This window comes from Neomonachus schauinslandi, chromosome 8, assembly GCF_002201575.2.
Source record: "Neomonachus schauinslandi chromosome 8, ASM220157v2, whole genome shotgun sequence".
Classification (NCBI taxonomy): Eukaryota; Metazoa; Chordata; class Mammalia; order Carnivora; family Phocidae; genus Neomonachus; species Neomonachus schauinslandi.
The window spans coordinates 105,925,397-105,944,478 of record NC_058410.1 but is presented as its reverse complement, the minus strand read 5'-3'; the positions used below and the strand labels follow the sequence as shown (position 1 = coordinate 105,944,478).

General features: G+C 40.6%; 1 protein-coding gene across 3 annotated transcripts in view; it reads left to right on the top strand.

Moving 5' to 3' along the window:
• CDC5L (cell division cycle 5 like) overlaps positions 1-19,082 on the top strand; it is a 48,345-nt gene that overhangs the window by 7,298 nt on the left and 21,965 nt on the right. For all 3 annotated transcript variants that reach the window (XM_021692138.2, XM_044917705.1, XM_021692139.2), the window contains exons 5-9: positions 743-842; positions 8,437-8,655; positions 10,248-10,392; positions 12,568-12,756; positions 17,852-18,000. In XM_021692138.2, the coding sequence (XP_021547813.1) occupies positions 743-842; positions 8,437-8,655; positions 10,248-10,392; positions 12,568-12,756; positions 17,852-18,000 (802 nt within the window). The remainder of the gene's footprint in view (positions 1-742; positions 843-8,436; positions 8,656-10,247; positions 10,393-12,567; positions 12,757-17,851; positions 18,001-19,082) is intronic.

Sequence of the window (19,082 nt, the reverse complement as noted above, 5' to 3'; positions counted from 1 at the left end):
TTTTTATTTGAGAGAGAGAGAATGAGAGACAGAGAGCATGAGAGGGAGGAGGGTCAGAGGCAGAAGCAGGCTCCCTGCCGAGCAGGGAGCCCGATGTGGGACTCGATCCTGGGACTCCAGGATCATGACCTGAGCCGAAGGCAGTCGCTTAACCAACTGAGCCACCCAGGCGCCCCTTGAGTTTTTTTTTTTAAAGTTCCCTTGTGATTCCACCGGACAGCCTTATATAGGAATTGCTCTAAGGCATCAGTAATGAAATCTGTTTTACTCTGGGAGCCATGGAAATGTATTGGAAGAGAGAAATAGAGGGGAAGAAAGGTGTATCTAATGGAGATTGTCAATTTCTTTATAATTAAATAGTTTTTGTAATAGTTTTTCATGATTGGTGCTGTGCCAGTTAGTTACGATAATGAAGGATATAATTATATGATAAATATGCTTTACGTGTTATATTTTACTTAGTTCTTCTCAACATTCCTATGAAATAGGACTTGTTATTCTCTTTTTATAGATGGTAAATGTGCCCAGGGAGGGTAAATAAATTATCCAGGGTCACATAGCTAGCAAGTGATGGGCCTAGTTTTTAACTTCGGTTTTTCTGATTTCAAAGCCCAAGTTATTACCATTATGCTCTGCTATATAATGATTACATTTATGGTTTTTCTCTTAAGCAATACAGTGTGTGTCTCACATACCTTGCTTATGTTGGAGAACTTAGTTTTTCTTCTCTTTATTTTTGCAGATGAACTTGAGATGCTTTCTGAAGCTAGAGCCCGCCTGGCAAATACTCAGGGAAAGAAAGCCAAGAGGAAAGCAAGAGAGAAGCAGTTGGAAGAAGCAAGGTATGGTTGTTTCCATCTATAGTTGAACAATTGGTGCATTTTTAGACCCAGTAAAACTGATATATCAATTCTGTTGGGTGAGTAATAATTAGAATTGTCCAATTCCAATTATGCTAATATTCTTTAGTTCCTTTATATTTTGGAAAAATTTTTTAAATTTTATTTTTTTAGTAATCTCTATACCCAGCATGGGGCTTGAACTCACAACCCCAAGATCAAGAGTCGCGTGCTCCTCCAACTGAGCCAACCAGGCACCCCTGTACTTTGGAAAAGTCTTATTTTTCCCCTTAACCATTGTAGAATAGATACAGGGAAAAAAATGTATCTGAAAAGATGTTGTAAGAAGTAAAAGATGTTGGCAGAGGTAATGCCCAGATAGTCATTTGATATGTTAATTTATTCTGTTAACATAGGAGAGCTTCATTTGTTTTTTTTTTTATTCTTATGTTAATCCCCATACATTACATCATTAGTTTTAGATGTAGTGTTCCATGATTCATTGTTTGTGCATAACACCCAGTGCTCCATGCAGAATGTGCCCTCCTCAGTACCCACCACCAGGCTAACCCATCCTCCCATCCCCCTCCCCTCTAGAACCCTCAGTTTGTTTTTTAGAGTCCATCGTCTCTCATGGTTCGTCTACCCCTCTGATTTCCCCCGCTTCATTCTTCCCCTCCTGCTACCTTCTTCTTCTTCTTCTTTTTTTTTCTTAACATATATTGCATTGTTTGTTTCAGAGGTACAGATCTGAGATTCAACAGTCTTGCACAATTCACAGCGCTTACCAGAGCACATACCCTCCCCAGTGTCTATCACCCAGTCACCCCATCCCTCCCACCCCACCCCCCACTCCAGCAACCTTCAGTTTGTTTCCTGCGATTAAGAATTCCTCATATCAGTGAGATCATATGATACATGCCTTTCTCTGTTTGACTTATTTCGCTCAACATAATACCCTCCAGTTCCATCCACGTTGTTGCAAATGGCAAGATCTCATTCCTTTTGATGGCTGCATAACATTCCATTGTATATATATACCACATCTTCTTTATCCATTCATCTGTCGATGGACATCTTGGCTCTTTCCACAGTTTGGCTATGGTGGACATTGCTGCTATAAACATTGGGGTGCACGTACCCCTTCGGATCCCTACTTTTGTATCTTTGGGGTAAATACCCAGTAGTGCAATTGCTGGATCATATGGTAGGAGAGCTTCATTTGTTATAGCCATCTTGGAGTCAGATGGCTAGAGGACACACAAGGCTGTGTGACTTTTGCATGACTGCCACTTAATCTTTTTGGTTAGTATTGTGCAGGTTGTGAAATAGGAAACTTGGCTGAATGTAGAAGGAGTTAATGAGGCTTGAACCAAATTTTAGGCTCTCAGAAATTTTCATTTAAAAAGTGAGTGGAGGGCGCCTGGGTGGCTCAGATGGTTAAGCGTCTGCCTTCGGCTCAGGTCATGATCTCAGGGTCCTGGGATTGAGTCCCGCATCGGGTTCCCTGCTCAGTGCAGAGCCTGCTTCTCCCTCTCCCTCTGCCACTCCCTCTGCTTGTGCTCTTCTGTCTATCTCTCTGTCAAATAAATAAATAAAATCTTTTTTTTTTTTTAAAGGTTTTATTTATTTGAGCGAGAGAATGAGAGAGAGAGAGCACATGAGAGGGGGGAGGGTAAGAGGGAGAAGCAGACTCCCTGCTGAGCAGGGAGCCTGATGCGGGACTTGATCCCGGGACTCCAGGATCATGACCTGAGCCGAAGGCAGTCGCTTAACCAACTGAGCCACCCAGGCGTCCTAAGTAAAATCTTTAAAAAAAAAAAAAAAAAGTGAGTGGAATTAAGTATTGCTGTCTGTTCAAGGTTTTCTCCATTTTCCCCTTCCTTTTTCCTTTTGGTTAGATCCATGATTGATATAATTTCTAATGGCCCAGAAACCAAGATGAAGTGGATAAAAGGAAAATATGAATTGTATAAGAGCTTATTAGCTTTTGGAATTCAGGCATTGGAATAACCTTCTCAGCCTTCACAGCTGCCTTTTTGGTCCCCATACTGGGAAGTGCTTCCTGACTTGATGACTAGCATGTGATAGTTTCCCTAGTAATGACTCTGAGGTTCCAGATCCTGGGATGGAGGATTCGTGCTTGAGGATGCTTGTTGGCATAGCTGGCGAGTCACTAGACCAAAATAGTTACTTAAGGGGGGGGTATGAATGGCCTGGAACAGTAAACCAAGAGGAGATGCTCAATTTTCTGCCCAGTTTCAGTCATTTTTTCTCTTTTGTACACTATTTAAGATTAAGTAATGTGAGTAGGGTTGAAAAAAATTCACTTTTTCATTTTTGTCCATTGGTGTTTGGAGACCAAATATTTTGAGCCTTTTAGCCACGTAGATTGGGCCAAGGATGCTTCTCGCTGAGTATAACTGGTATTGCTTGCTTTAAATACTGTTCAGCAGATTTAAATCTGTACTATCTCGTAGATTTTCTTATAGAATCTATAAATCTTAATAACTTGTGTTGTACATGTATCTTAGATTAGATTGGTTTGTATGCAAAATACATTGCAGGCCTGTTTCCTTTTTTAATGCTAAATTACAGATCTGTTTTAAAGCTTTTTTTTTTTTTAAAGATTTTATTTGACAGAGCACAAGCAGAGGGACAAGCAGGCTCCCCGCTGAGCAAGGAGACCGATGTGGGACTCGATCCCAGGACCCTGGGATCATGACCTGGGCTGAAGGCAGCTGCTTAACAGACTGAGCCACCCAGGCATCCCTGGGTGTTTTAAAGCTTTTTATTGATTATTAATTATAAAAGTAATACACTTTTCCTCCCGTGTTGTACTTTTTTCTCTTTGGGGGGAGTGGTTGATACGATGCTATATGGCTTGGTTTTATTCACTTAGCGTGATATTGTAAAGGTTTTTTGATGTCATTTGAAGTCTTTATTTCCCTTATTTAAAGAATGAAATTACTTTACTTTGTAAATGTGTCCTTGCAGACCTTTCTTATAATGCAGAGCTGCGAAATAAGTCAAACAGAGAAAGGCATGTATCATATGACCTCACTGATACGAGGAATTTTTTTTTTTTTTTAAAGATTTTATTTATTTATTTGACAGAGAAAGACACAGCGAGAGAGGGAACACAAGCAGGGGGAGTGGGAGAGGGAGAAGCAGGCTTCCAGCTGAGCAGGGAGCCCGATGCGGGGCTCAATCCCAGGACCCTGGGATTATGACCTGGGCCGAAGGCAGACGCTTAACGACTGAGCCACCCAGGCGCCCCTGATATGAGGAATTCTTAATCTCAGTAAACAAACTGAGGGTTGCTGGAGTGGGGGGTGGGGTGGGAGGATGGGTTAGCCTGGTGATGGGTATTGAGGAGGGCACGTTCTGCATGGAGCACTGGGTGTTATGCACAAACAATCATGGAACACTACATCTAAAACTAATGATGTAATGTATGGGGATTGACATAACAATAAATAATAATAATAAAAAAATGCAGAGTTGCATTTATGTGTATACATACACACATAGTGATATTTGTATAAAATTGGATCATATTGTATATGCTGTTTTGATGAGAAGTTAGCTGTTAATCTTATTGAAGTTCCCTTGTAAGCCATGAAATCGTCTTTCTCTTGCTGCTTTCAAGATTTTCTCCTTGTCTTTGGCTTTTAGCATTTTTAGCATGATGTTTCTATTTGCGGATTTCTTTTTTATCTGACCTGGAGTTTGTTGATTGTTCTGGATGTGTAGGTTCAGTAAATTTGGGGAATTTTCAGCCATTATTTCTTTGAATATTTTATTCTCCTTTTTCTCTCTCTTTTTTTGGTATTCCTATTGTGCATATGTTGGTTCACTTAATGATGCCCCATATTTCTGTGAGGCTCTGTTCCTGTTTCATTTTCTCCTTTTTTCCAGATTGTATACCCATCTCTCCATAAGTTCACTAGTTCTTCTGTAGGTTCACACCTACTGTTGAGCCCCTCTAGTGAAGTTTTCCTTTTAGCTTTATACTTTTCAACTCCACAGTTTGTATATGGTTAAGTTATTTCTGTCTCTTTACTGATTTTCATCATACCTTCCTTTGCTTCTTTAATCACAGTTTCCTTTTATTTTTTGTTGAAGTCTGTCTACTAAATCTGACATCTGGTTTTTCTCACTGGCAGTTTCTGTTGCCATCTGTTGCCAGCTTTTTTCTGGTGTATGGGTCATGCTTTCCTGTTTCTTTGCGTGTCTCAAATTTTTTTGTTGGGAACTGGACACTTTAGATGATATATTGGAGCAATTCTGGGTACCATGTTCTCCCTACCCCCAACTTATTATATTATTTGTTTGCTTGTTTAGTGACTGTGGGTTATTTTAGTGAAGTCTCTTCTCTCCTTCCCTCCCCTCAGAAATGTAAAGCCTCTGATGTTGCTCCTCATGGAGGCTGTGGTCTTGGGTATGCCCACAGTCACCCTGGGATGATGTGGTTTTGACCATACTTTGACATCTTTTTCCCTGGCTACACCCAGTTTTTAAACTCTACTAATTGCCAGCTGATTGCTGTATTGTTTCCAACAATGTCGTGGGGCACAAATTGTTCCACAAACTGATCCAGTTAAACTTGGGCTCCTTTGAAGGGGTAGTTTCAGAACTAACCTTCAGGTCAGGTATTTGTTCTGACCCCAGGAAGGCCCTCCCATTTGTTTCTTTCTTTGTTTCTCTCTGGCAAACTAGTGGGCCTATAGTTTAGCCTGTATCTTCAGTGAATCTACCAGTTTCTTCCCAGTTACCTTTCACAAGTTCCACTGTTTTTGAGAGTGCCCTTAGGCTTGAACATTTTCTCCATACTCTGGCAAATGAAGTCAGTTTCTTTTGGGGGAGAATTGGAGTTCTCTGTTCTATGCCTGTGCTCTGGTGTGTTTGTCTTTGAATGACATCCCCACCGTAGGAGCTGAGTGCTAGGTGTAGGCAGCAACCGCAGGTCTCCATGGCTTGCTTCTCCTACTGTGGAAGCCTCATCCCTCAAGCTGGGACAAGGACTACTTACTGGAACACCAATATTCTTAACAGCATTGTCCCAAGGTAGAGCCTCTATTTGGGCAGAAGAAGGAAGTGGCCCCGGTCTGGGCAACTCTTGTTGGAATTTAGCCTCTGCAACAGGTGTCTGGAGGCAGGATGGGAATTGCTGATGTTTTGCCCTTCCTGGAATGAAAGCACTCCTGTTGGGAACTAGAATGGTGTGGGGGAGAGAACCCTGTGTTTTTGGCTGCATCAGCGTGGAGTAGAGTTTCTATCTCCCAGAGCTGAGAGGGCGTAAGAGAAGAGAAAGTGGGTCTTAATTCAGCTACCACACTTTTTTTAAACTGAATTTTGCTAGATTGGGGTGCAGGGGTGTAAGAGCACCCAGCTCCGGGGGGGTCCCAAACAGACCAGGTTCGGCCACTCGCTGCCAACAAAATTCCAAAGGCAGAGAGATGAGTGGTGGTGAATCACGAAAGGAATGTATTTTGGTGAGGCCACCACCAGGGAGACCACGGACTAGCATCTCAAAGACTGTCTCCAAAGTGCCGAAAATATTTCCAGGTTTATATAAGGAAAATGTGGGACAAAGGTCAGTGGGTACGTGCACGTGGGCCGGAAAGGGAAAGGGCAGGTGGATCGCTGTCTAGGAGTCACTGACACAGGGTCTCACTGGCTCAGGGCAGTCTTTATTGCTTGAGGGGGGGTTGCTTTGCCTGCAGGGTCTTTTGTCTGAGTTAAAAGATAAGCTGGAAAGAACTTAATCAATTAGGAAGTACAGACTGAGGGGCGCCTAGATGGCTCAGTCGTTAAGCGTCTGCCTTCGGCTCAGCCATGATTCCAGGGTTCTGGGATCGAGCCCCACGTCGGGCTCCCTGCTCAGCGGGAAGCCTGCTTCTCCCTCTCCCACTCCCCCTGCTTGTGTTCCCTCTCTTGCTGTGTCTCTCTCTGTCAAATAAATAAAATCTCAAACAAAAACAAAAACATAGGAGCAACTTCCAGCATGAGGCTCTGCATACTGATTTTCCCCCATTAATATTGTAAATAGCTTTTCTCATCATTAAATCATTAAAATTGTAGCATTACGGGAAAGTACAAAAAAGTAAAGATGAAATGAAATTCCAACCTCCAGTGATTATTACTGTTAATATTTTGGTAGACATGTTTCACATCTTATATGCATAGGTTCACTGATAGATATGCATATAATTTTTTACATGTTGCTCTGTAACATGTGAATTTGGTAACATTTTTGACATACCAGTATGTCTTGAGCATCTTTCTGTGGCAGAGTAGATTTACAGTATTTTTTTTTTTAAGGTTATACAGATGGCTGTATAATATCCTATCTTATAGCTATGCTGTAAATGCTCTTAACTAATTTCTTACTATTGGATGTCTAGATTGTGTCCAGTTATCAGCTAATGAACAGGGCTTGGTGAAGTCTTGTAGCTAAGGCCTTGTTCATGGTATTTATTTCTTTAGGCTAAAGGCTGAGGAGTGAAATTGTTGGGTTAAAAAATGTGAGAAACTTTAGGTTTTTTTTTTTTTTTTTTAAAGATTTTATTTATTTATTTGACAGAGAGAGACACAGCGAGAGAGGGAACACAAGCAGGGGGAGGGGGAGAGGGAGAAGCAGGCTCCCCGCAGAGCAGGGAGCCCGATGTGGGACTCCATCCCGGGACTCCAGGATCATGACCTGAGCCGAAGGCAGTCGCTTAACCAACTGAGCCACCCAGGCGCCCCAACTTTAGGGGTTTTAATGTGTATTTCCAAATTCTCTTTGGGGAAGCTTTACCAATTTACTTTCCATTACCAGTGTGGGTGATTGTCCACTTTCTGCATGGCTTGCCATTAAAACGAAACAAAAAAACTGAAGACTACTAATGAGATATGCAGAATTGGTACTTGATTTAATTTGTGATTCTTAGCTAAGTATACCTTTTATTATTTTGGCTATTTGCATCTTTTTCCTTAATGAACTATTTATTTCCTTCTTTTTATCCCCCCTTAGGATACATTAAAAAAAAAAACAAAAACCTGCATAGATTCTTTATATCTAACCATTGCCAATATTAATTGCAAATGTTTTTCCTGTTATTTGCCTGTTAATTTTGTTTCATGATTTAAAAAAAATAGTGGTATAGAGATATAAAATTTAAAATTCAAAGCTGTTGGGGCAGCCACCTGGCTCAGTTGGTAGAACATTCAACTCGATCTCGGGGTCATGAGTTCAAGCCCCACATTGGATGTAGAAATTACTTAAAATAAAATGTTAAAAAAAAAAAAATGCAAAGCTGTTGATCTTTACCTTTGCCCTTTGTTTAATTTATATCAAGTGAATACATTCCCATCCAGAGACCAGACACATATTTACTTGTAGTTCCTTTTAGTTTTTCTTTTTGCTTGTGTGTGTAACCTTTAAATCAGAAGGGGAATTCCAATCTCCAGTGTTTTGGTGAATGGTGTGAGGTGAGGATTTAAATAAATATTTCTTCCCCAAATAACCAGATAGTTTTCTTCACTCTGTTTCTTCACAAAATTACATGGTATGTGATTTTGAAAGTGATCTTGGGTTCGTTTTCTTCAGGCGCCTTGCAGCCCTCCAGAAGAGAAGAGAACTTCGAGCAGCTGGTATAGAAATTCAGAAGAAGAGAAAAAAGAAGAGAGGAGTTGATTATAATGCTGAAATCCCGTTTGAAAAAAAGCCTGCTCTTGGTTTCTATGATACTTCTGAGGAAAACTACCAGGCTCTTGATGCAGATTTCAGAAAATTAAGACAACAGGATCTTGATGGGGAACTAAGATCGTAAGTCACCTTTCTGATTTTGAAAATGAAAAAGTATAGTAGGAATTTTATGGAGGGCCATGCGCTATTCTTGTCAGAGCCAGATTTTTATTATGTAGGACAATGTGGCCTACATAGTGTTTTTATTTATTTACTGGATTCACCTTTCTGAGAAAACCAGTGACCCTTGCTGTCATGTTTCTGGCACAAAAGGGTGTTTGCATCTCTTGAAATGTCAGCACTTGGCTCTGGTGTACTGTCTGCTCACTGAGTCACCATCTTAACGTTTATGTACGTTTGTGAGCGGGTTAGTTATTTCACTAATGGCCTGAGGAATCTGTCCAAATTGGGTCTGTTTCTTTTTGTCTTTCCTAGTGAAAATTTTATCTTATTTCTCTTAGAATGAAATTAAAAGAAAAAAGTTACTGATGCATACTTAAATCTTTTTAACTAATGGGGATAAGTGTGTTTGTAAAATGTTTGTCTATGGGTGCAGAGGATTTTGCCTATTTTTAGGGATTTTTAGGGTTTCTCCATTCTTGCATCTGAATATTGTGGGGAGAACCTTTTCCAATTGTCAAGAGAGTTTTGGTTTTCTGCTCCCTCACTGACCTTCCATTTTTGTTGACATGGATTGGTACTAAATGACAGATGTCGGGCGCTGTGAAACAGGATTTTCTTGGATGTACTCCATTAAATTTATTTCTCAAATTAAAACCTTGTTTTAGGTAGCCTGTGCAAATGAAGAGGTTGAAGTGGGAGCGGACCGTCTGGAAGGGGCAGGCTAGATGGGGAAGAGGCTGACATGCAGACCGGGAGGAGGCATTCTTGGAGCTTTCAAAGGTGGCCTTGAGCCTGGTGTTCATAATTAATTGTCAGGACTTAAATATCCTTTAAAAAAATTTGTGAATTAAAAAGAATCATAATGGAAAAAAAGAATCATAACGAACTATTGAACAGATTTTCAAAGATTTGTTTATTTAAGAGAGAGAGTGGGAGCAGGAACCAAGGGACAGGGACAAGCTGACTCCCCACTGAGTGTGGATCCCAGTGAGGGGCTTGATCCCACAACCCCGAGATCATGACCTGAGCCGAAATCAAGAGTCAGATGCTCAACTGACTGCACCATCCAGGTGCCCCAAAGAACAGTTTTAAAGGGAAATTTAAAAATTTAGTGTTTTAATCCCATCCTGTTCATATAATTATTTCCCATTTTGTATGCTTGTCAACCTTCATTTTCATATGTGCACACACATACTTTTATAAGAGGATTATCATGATGTAGGAGTAGTTTTGTTTTCATTTTGAAATTATACGTAATATTTTGTTTATCATCATAGTCTTTATATAGGCTTAATGTTTGGTACATAAGTTAGTACTATATTTTTATTTTCTTAATAATTCTATTGCTATTCTAAGCTGCATTCCTCTTGAATATAGTGGGTAAGTGATGGTGTAGGGCACAACTTAATGTATTTGGATTTTGTCTTTATCAGTAATTTTTTTAGGAATGGAATTATTTTGTTCAAAGTGTATGAGTATTTAAATGGCTTTTACTGTTATTGATTATATGTAACTTTACAAAATCTCTTACCTACTTTGATTCATGATAGTGAAAAAGAAGGAAGAGACAGAAAAAAAGACAAGCAACATTTGAAAAGGAAAAAAGAATCTGATCTGCCATCAGCTATTCTTCAGACTAGTGGTGTTTCTGAATTTACTAAAAAGAGAAGCAAACTAGTACTTCCTGCCCCTCAGGTAATCTGTTAAAGCAGTTTTTCATTGTGTGAACTCCTGTCTTTATCATTTATTTAGCAAGCAAATGTTTGAGGGTTTATGTGCCAGGTTTTTGCTAGGTGTTGGGTGCCCTTAAGAAGTTCACAGTGTAATAGGTGAGCCACATAAAAATAAGTCCTTGTGATATAGTATGGTAAATAAGTAACAACTCCTCTGTATAAATTATATCTGGCCTTAAACTGTTCCTGTGATGGTTTGTCAGCTCTTAGCAATTTGCAAACAGGTTAGGGCTCCTGGCCTCTTATTGTAGCTGACTAGCATAAAGGTGATATTTGGCTTTGTAGACTTAGGCTGCTTTCTTTTTTAAAGATTTTATTTATTTATTTGAGAGAGAGAGTGCATGCTTGCGTGAGTGTGAGTTGGGGGAGGGGCAGAGTAGGAGGTAGAGGGACAAGCGGACTCTGTGCTGAGCGCAGAGCCTGATGTGGGGCTCCTTCTCATGACCCTGAGATCATGACCTGAACTGAAAGTAAGAGTTGGAGGCTTTAACCTACTGTGGCATGCAGGCGTCCCCCCCTAGGCTACAAGATCAATGTGGAGTCCAGTGCTGCCCAGCATGGAGCCCAATGCCAGGCTTGAGCTCACAGCCCTGAGATCAAAACCTGGGCTGAGATCAGGAGTCAGGCACTTAACCGACTGAGCCACCCAGGCACCCCCTAGGCTGCTTTCTTATAGGGAACGTTTTGTTGTGTCATACTTCTCTTTTTGAGACAACAGTGTGAAAATTAATGTGGGAGTTGTGGAGAAGAGAGAAAGAAACATACCCTCATTCAGCTTATCCACGCTCTCTTCCTTTGATTTAATTTTAGTTGGTCAAAACTATGGGAGTTCTGAATAAGCTCTTGTTTTATTTTGAGTAGTACAGCTCCGTAGAATTGGATGGTTTAATGGAGCAGAGGGATGGAGCTAGGGGGACAGAAGAGCTTCTTTCTCCAAATGATGTGCTGGCTGCATCAACACAAAATTCTTGGGTATAAACATGACATAAATTTGTCAGATGTCATTCTAAGTAGTGATATTTCTTAAATTAAGAGTTTGCCTGTAACTTTTTTTCTTAGTTCTCCTTAGGATGCTTATTTTTGTAAAATTACCAAGGGTAATGCCTTTTGATTTTTCTCAGGGATCTTGTGGCTCAGTGGATTGATTTTTTAAAAAGATTTTATTTATTTATTTATTTAATTATTTTAAAGATTTTATTTATTTGACAGAGAGACACAGCGAGAGAGGGAACACAAGCAGGGGGAGTGGGGGAGGGAGAAGCAGGCTTCCTGCTGAGCAGGGAGCCCAATGTGGGGCTTGATCCCAGGACCCCGGGATCATGACCTGAGCCAAAGGCAGACACCCAACGACTGAGCCACCCAGGTGCCCCTAAAGATTTTATTTATTTATTTGACACACAGAGGGGGCAGGGGAGAGAGCAAGCACAAGCAGGGGGAGCGGCAGGCAAAGGGAGAAGCAGGGTCCCCCCTGAGCAAGGAGCCTGATGTGGGGCTCCATCCCGGGACCCTGGGATCACGACCTGAGCGGAATGCAGCCTCTTAACTGACTGAGCCACCCAGATACCTCTGGGCTCTGATTTTTTTTTCTTTTTTAAAGATTTCATTTACTTATTTGACAGAGATAGCAAGAGAGGGAGCACAAGCAGGGGAGTGGGAGAGGGAGAAGCAGCCTTCCCGCTGAGCAGGGAGCCCGATGGCGGGGCTCGATCCCACGACCCTGGGATCATGACCTGAACCAAAGGCAGACACCTAACGACTGAGCCGTCCAGGCGCCCTTGGACTCTGATATTTTAATTGGCTTTCAGTCTACTCCCCCTTTGATAGTTTTATACAAACACGATTATTTTATGTTCTTGGTTTATTAATGTTAGTTGGTTTGAAAGAATTTCATTATGGAAATATAAGACTTTACAGCTTGATAGTATATCATATATGGAATTTTTCCCCATATTATATAGGGTAGACTTTTAAAAACTTTATCATAGAAATTTTCAAATCCACAAATAGTAAAGAAAGTAGTACCCCTGTGTACTCATCACACAGCTTCAGCAATTCATCTTTCTGGAATGTGGAAGTTTGAAGCTATGTTATTCTCTGGTTAAAATACTGCTGTATGGTGATAACTGTGTCTTTTTAGATTTCAGATGCAGAACTCCAGGAGGTTGTGAAAGTAGGCCAAGCAAGTGAAATTGCACGTCAGACTGCTGAGGAATCTGGCATAACAAACTCTGCCTCCAGTACTCTTTTGTCTGAGTACAATGTCACCAACAACAGCATCGCTCTTAGAACACCTCGCACACCAGCTTCCCAGGATAGAATTCTGCAGGTACGCTGTCATATAGTAGTGTGAGCCTTTCATCTTGTTGTCCTTGAAAGTGTTATGAAGGAGGACAGTATGAGATTTGGCGTGTTTCTTTTAGGGTAAACAGTTTAAAACTGAGTCCTGAATGCATAGATTCTAGAGATTTTATTAGGGAAGCTCAATTAGCAGATTAATTAGGTGGTTTCATTTCTACATTTATCAATTCATAGGTTTTTTTTCCGAAGCCAGCTCTTCCTCCTTCATTAATCTTTAGTATCTGTTACTAAAGCACAACGTTTCAAAATTTCATATTGCTTAGCAATCCTAGAAAGCAGATGTATGTAGTCTGGTTTTTTTTAGTTAACATATAGTCAGTATTGGTTTCAGGAGTTGTAGTAGTGATTTTTAAAACTTCTTGCATTTCTGTACTTAGCTTGGGACAGGCTGCCATCAGTACTGTTCTCCTCTCTCCTAAACACATGGGATGTACAGCTCTGCATGTTCTTAGGGAGTTTATATGCCAGAGGATAGCTACACCTAATAAAATACTTGATCACCCTTACATCTCATTTCCTCTTCTCTGATAGTCAGAAATATAATTTTATTTTACTTTTTTAAATTAATTAATTAATTTATTTTTAAAGATTTTATTTATTTATTTAACAGAGAGAGACACAGTGAGAGGGAGGGGAGGCAGGGGGAGTGGGGGAGGGAGAAGCAGGCTTCCCACCGAGCAGGGAGCCTGATGTGGGACTCGATCCCAGGATCCTGGGATCATGACCTGAGCCGAAGGCAGACGCTTAACGACTGAGCCACCCAGGCGCCCACTTTATTTTTATTTTTAGAGAGCGAGTGCACACAAGTGGGCTATGGTGGGGCAGAGCGGGGGGGGGGCGGGGAGAGAATCTTAAGCCTGATGCAGGGCTCGATCCCACGACCCTGAGATCATGACCAGAGTTGAAATCAAGAGTCGGATGCCTAACTGTGCCACCCAGGCACCCCCAGAAATATAATTTTAAGGTATTGATTTGGAGTCACGTAGTTCCTGTAAACTTAGTAAGAGAAACAGTTGTGCTCCTCATTGCTTGCTGTCTAGAGACACCAGTTACAACTCTTTGTTTTTATCACATTATTGCTAGGACAGTTGTTATTTATTGATTTATTTTTAGTTTTAGCCATTTTTCCACTTGGGAATTTGAACATTTGGCTCTCACACCCTCTTCCTGTACCATGCATTGTATGAACTGTTTACATTGCCTCATACTCTGTTATGGTTATATCATAATTTTGGTTAGCTCTGTATTTGTTGTTTACCTTATGACTGTGTGAACCATATTCATTGCTGAGCCTACAAAGTGCCTTATAATTACTATACTGCACATTATTAGGTTTTTCTTTGAGTTAATGCTTATTTTATTCAGATGCTAAATTTTCTGATTACTTAGCAGGAATTTAACTCTAGACTTGACACTATCTCTGTAAATCTCCTGTAATGTGATCAAATTTTAGATATTTTTAGCTTTTTGACAAAGTCTTTCCCAGAATTTGTGGACATTCTATTCTGGACTGATTACTCTTTAGATCTTATTTACAGCTTATTCTCTTGATTTCCTGGCATCCTAGAAAGTCCCATGGATTGCCTTTTCCCTGGCTCCCATGCCTTTGGTTTTCTTGGTTTATGCGCTTGTTAGTGAAGCATATTCTTTAGTAACTTTCTGAGGATGGGTTCATGGCAGATGGAATTTTTAAGACCTTGCATATCTATAAATTACTGTTTTAGCTTCTTAACTGATTGATAGTATAACTGGGTATAGAATTCCAGATTGAAGTCTTTTTTCTTTTCTTTTTTTCCCCCTTTTTAAGGAAGCTCTATATCCAACGTGGGGCTTGAACTCATGACCCTGAGATCAAGAGTTGCGTGCTCCATTGAGTGAGTCAGCCAGGCACTCCCATATTGAAATGGTTTTTATTTACAGTTTTGAAGGCAGTGCTCCAACATCTTCTGGCTTCTGTTACAGCTTCTGTTATAGCTGTTGAGATCACCTGTGCTGTTTAGGTTGTTAATAGCAAACCCCTTTTTCTCGTCCTCTGGAAGCTTACATGACCTTCTCTTTTTCACATGCATATTTTTTTGGTGTGGGTCTGTTTTCAGTCACTGTGCTAGATACTTGGTGGATCTTTTCATTCTGGAGACTGACTCATGGCCTTCGATTCTGGGACATTATTTTGAAAATTTTTGTTTCCTCCTTTCATTGGTCTGTTCCTTTTTATGAACCTCAAATTTTCTTTTTTTTTTTTTTTTTTTTTTTTAAAGATTTTATTTATTTGAGAGAGAGAGAATGAGAGAGAGCAAGCACATGAGAGGGGAGAGGGTCAGAGGGAGAAGCAGACTCCCTGCCGAGCAGGGAGCCCGATGCGGGACTCGATCCAGGGACTCCAGGATCATGACCTGAGCCGAAGGCAGTTGCCCAACCAACTGAGCCACCCAGGCGCCCATGAACCTCAAATTTTCTTATTCCTCTCTGGTTTTCTATTTTAATGGACCTTTTGATTTATTGGTAGGAGATTTTCTGAATTTTATCTTTGTTTTTACTAACACATTTTAATTTTTTTTATTTTTTAAAGATTTTATTATTTTATTTTATTTATTTGACAGAGAGAGATAGCGAGAGAGGGAACACAAGCAGGGGGAGCAGGAGAGGGAGAAGCAAGCTTCCTCCGGAGCAGAGAGCCCAATGCGGGGCTTGATCCCAGAACCCTGGGATCGAGCCCCGCATCGGGCTCCCTGCTTAGCCGGAAGCCTGCTTCTTCCTCTCCCACTCCCCCTGTTCGTGTTCCCTCTCACGCTGTCTCTCTCTCTCTCCCTGTCAGTTAAATAAATAAATAAAATCTTAAAAAAAAAAAAATGTGTTCAATTTTTAAGTATCTTATTTAATGAATATTTTGTTTTCTTTCTCTGAGGCTATTAATGATGGTTTTGTTTTGTTCTGATAAGTTTTCTTTTCCCTGCATAGTATTTAAGTTTCTTTTGTTCTCTGTTTTTCGTATTGGCTGTTTCCTCAAATATCTTCTAATCTTTAGCTCTCTGCCTGTATCTGCTTATATCTAGGGGTTAAGGGCAGGGCAATTAAAAGTAGACTAGAAGCTCCTTGGGTATGGGTAAGGCCTCCTTGATTCCAGGCTGAACTGGCTGGGGGTTTCATTGGCAAATTCTTGATGTCAATATTTCTACATCTTTTTTTTTGGGTTGATTTAATCAGATTCCTGAGAGAAGTGGCTTCCAGTCTCCTGCCCAGAGGTATAAAGCTGGACAGCCTTTTGGGAGCCTAGTTGGGGAAAAATGTTTTGTATTTGGACTAGCAAAAAGAACACACACAGGACTTTGATAATGTGAAATTCAAGGTTCTTTCCATGAATATGAACAACAGAGTAATGGAATAAGTCTTTCTCTGGTTATCTTCTTTTTGCCCCAGAACTTACCGGCTTAAAACATTTCATTGTGCTAATGATCTCTGTTGGTCAGGGATTTGGACACGGCACACAAAGGAATGGCTTGTCTCTGTTCCATGATGTCTAGGGCCTCAGCTAAGAAGACTCAACATTTGGGGGTATCTTGACACATATGGGCTTGAATCATCTTCTTTCCATGTCTGGTAGTTGATGCTGGCTGTGGGTTAGGTCCTTACCTGGGAATGGGGAGTACATCTGCTTGTGGCCTCTCTATGGCTTGGGCTTTCTTTCAGCATGTGGCCTCAGAACAGTTGAACTTCTCCCATGGTGTCTCCAGGCTCCAATGGGGATGTTGTAGTGAGCGTGGTGGAAAGGTGTGTTTTTGCTTACCCTGCCTTGGAAGTCAAGCAGTGTCACTTTGCTGCATTTTGTTAGTTACAGGTAATTCACGAGGCTACCTGGATTCAAAAGGAGGGGACATAGACCTCCACCTCTTGATGGGAGGCGTAATCAAGGTTGGATCCTAAGAAGAGCACATGAGATGAGAGAGACGGCTATGACTATCTTGAAAAATGTAGTCTCTCACAGGGCTGGAGTTGGGGATGAGGAGATTGTGGGTGCAGTCATAGTAGTGAGTGTAGAGTTGTGGTAGAGGCGCTAAAGAGAGCGTTGTCAGACCTACCTAAAGAGAACAGCAAGATTTCAGAAAGGAACCTGCTCTCATGAATTTTCTCAGGAAATGGATAGACGAGTTAGTGGTATCTTAACTTCTCAGTAGAAAAAACTGAGACTCAGGGGCTAATGAAGACTGAATAGAGTTAGTGATAAAGCCAGACTAAAATCTGGGTGTTCTGGGGGCGCCTGGGTGGCTCAGTCAGTTAAGCGTCTGACTCTTGATTTTTGGCTCAGGTTATAATCTCAGAGTCGTGAGGTTGAGCCATGTGTTGGGCTCCGTGTGGAGTGTGGAGCCTGCTGAAGATTCTTTCTCTCTCCCTTTGCCCTTACCCTCTCCCCTGCTCATGTGTGTGTGCATGCTCGTGCTCTCTCTCTCTCTCTCTCTCTCTCAGAAAAACAAAAAACAAAAAAACAACTGGGTGTTCTGACATTTAGCCTAGGCTCACGTTGGGAAATTTGAGTTCTTTGTTCTTTATGATTGTAAAGAGATTTGGCACAGGTTATAGAAGATTTTGGGTCATAATAATTTCATTTCAAAACATTTCTTAACATTTAAACTTCATTCCAAAACCTCTGACATGCTGTGTTAGGCTGACAGAGGAACGGAAGTATTGAATTCTGCCATGGCCCACAGTTCATTTTCTCTCTTGGTGTTCATTAAGAAGACGTATAAGAATTCTGTCTCCTTTGAGATTTACATCGTAGGACCAGAAGAGAGGATTCTGCTATCCTGGCTGAACTGTTAAAACACATTTCTTGGGTGCCTGGGTGGCTCAGTCATTAAGCATCTGCCTTCGGCTCAGGTCATGATCCCAGGGTCCTGGGATCGAGTCCCACATCGGGCTCCCTCCTCCAGGGGAAGCCTGCTTCTCCCTCTCCCACTCCCACTGCTTGTGTTCCTGCTCTCGCTATCTCTGTCTCTGTCAAATAAATAAATAAAATCTTTAAAAAAAATAAAAAATAAAACACATTTCTTTACCTTCTTGTTTATCAGGAAGCTCAGAACCTCATGGCCCTGACCAATGTGGACACTCCATTAAAAGGTGGACTTAATACCCCTTTGCACGAGAGTGACTTCTCAGGTGTGACTCCACAGCGGCAGGTTGTACAGACTCCAAACACAGTTCTTTCTACCCCATTCAGGTATTGTGAATAAATAGATCTTTCCTGTTTTAGGAAAACTCAAATTCAAGGATTGGACATGTTTGCTTTAGTAATGTTGATAGAGAATGGAAATAAGTGTTTAACTTGCCTTTTTGATTTCTTCTCACTCGTAGTAGTAAATAACATAATAATATCTAGGAATTGGTTAAAACCAAATGGAGCTTTCTTTTTTTTTTTTCAGAGTTTCTGATGCTGTCACCTTGTTTCTGAATACATTTTATCTGATTTAAAAGAACAAATCAGTCCACTGTTAATGATCATTTGTTGAATTTTATAAAAATTGTAGTCCTTTATCTGTGTATTACCATTGCTTTTCTCCCAGCATTTTATTTTGAAAATTTCTAACATTCAATTAAATGGTTAAAAGAATGGGAAAACAAACATTTATATCACTTATCACCTAGATTCTACAGTTGTTAATATCTTACTGTATTTGCTTTATCATATATCTTTCTGTCAGTCCATCTGATTTTTTAATGCATTTCAAAGTAAGTTGTAGGTTTCTGTCCCTTCACTTCTAACACTGTCTTGTGCATATCATTAACTAGAGGTCAGAGTTCAGTCTTTGTTTACAATTTTTTTTGTTTTAAGTTACCACTTTTAAGAATTTTTAAGATAAAAATGCTGTAGAGGAAATTCATATTAAAATGAAATTTGAGCTTCTAAGGTTGGAAATCTTTGGGCTTTACTTCTAATTTTCAGTATTAGCGTGAGTCCTTCTAGTTGTTTAGTATGGGAAGCATCTCACACTGGTGGAACTGTACCTGACAGCAGGATCAAGAAGCATTGGCAGCCAAATCCTTAAATAATATTTAGTACTTTTGCCAGGCTTGTAGGAGAGCCTAATCCCTCTTTTTCCTGTGTATGTCTTGTCGCAACTAGATTGTAAGCTCCTTGGGGATAGGGACCATGTCTTAATGATAACACCTCACCTCACCTTTGGGAACACCTGTCTGGCAGCACCACTTATTTGCAACAGAGCCAAGATATAGGGAATAAGCAGCAACAACAATGGAAGGCTTTGATCAATTAAAATATAAGTTGTGGGGTCTGTGGACTTT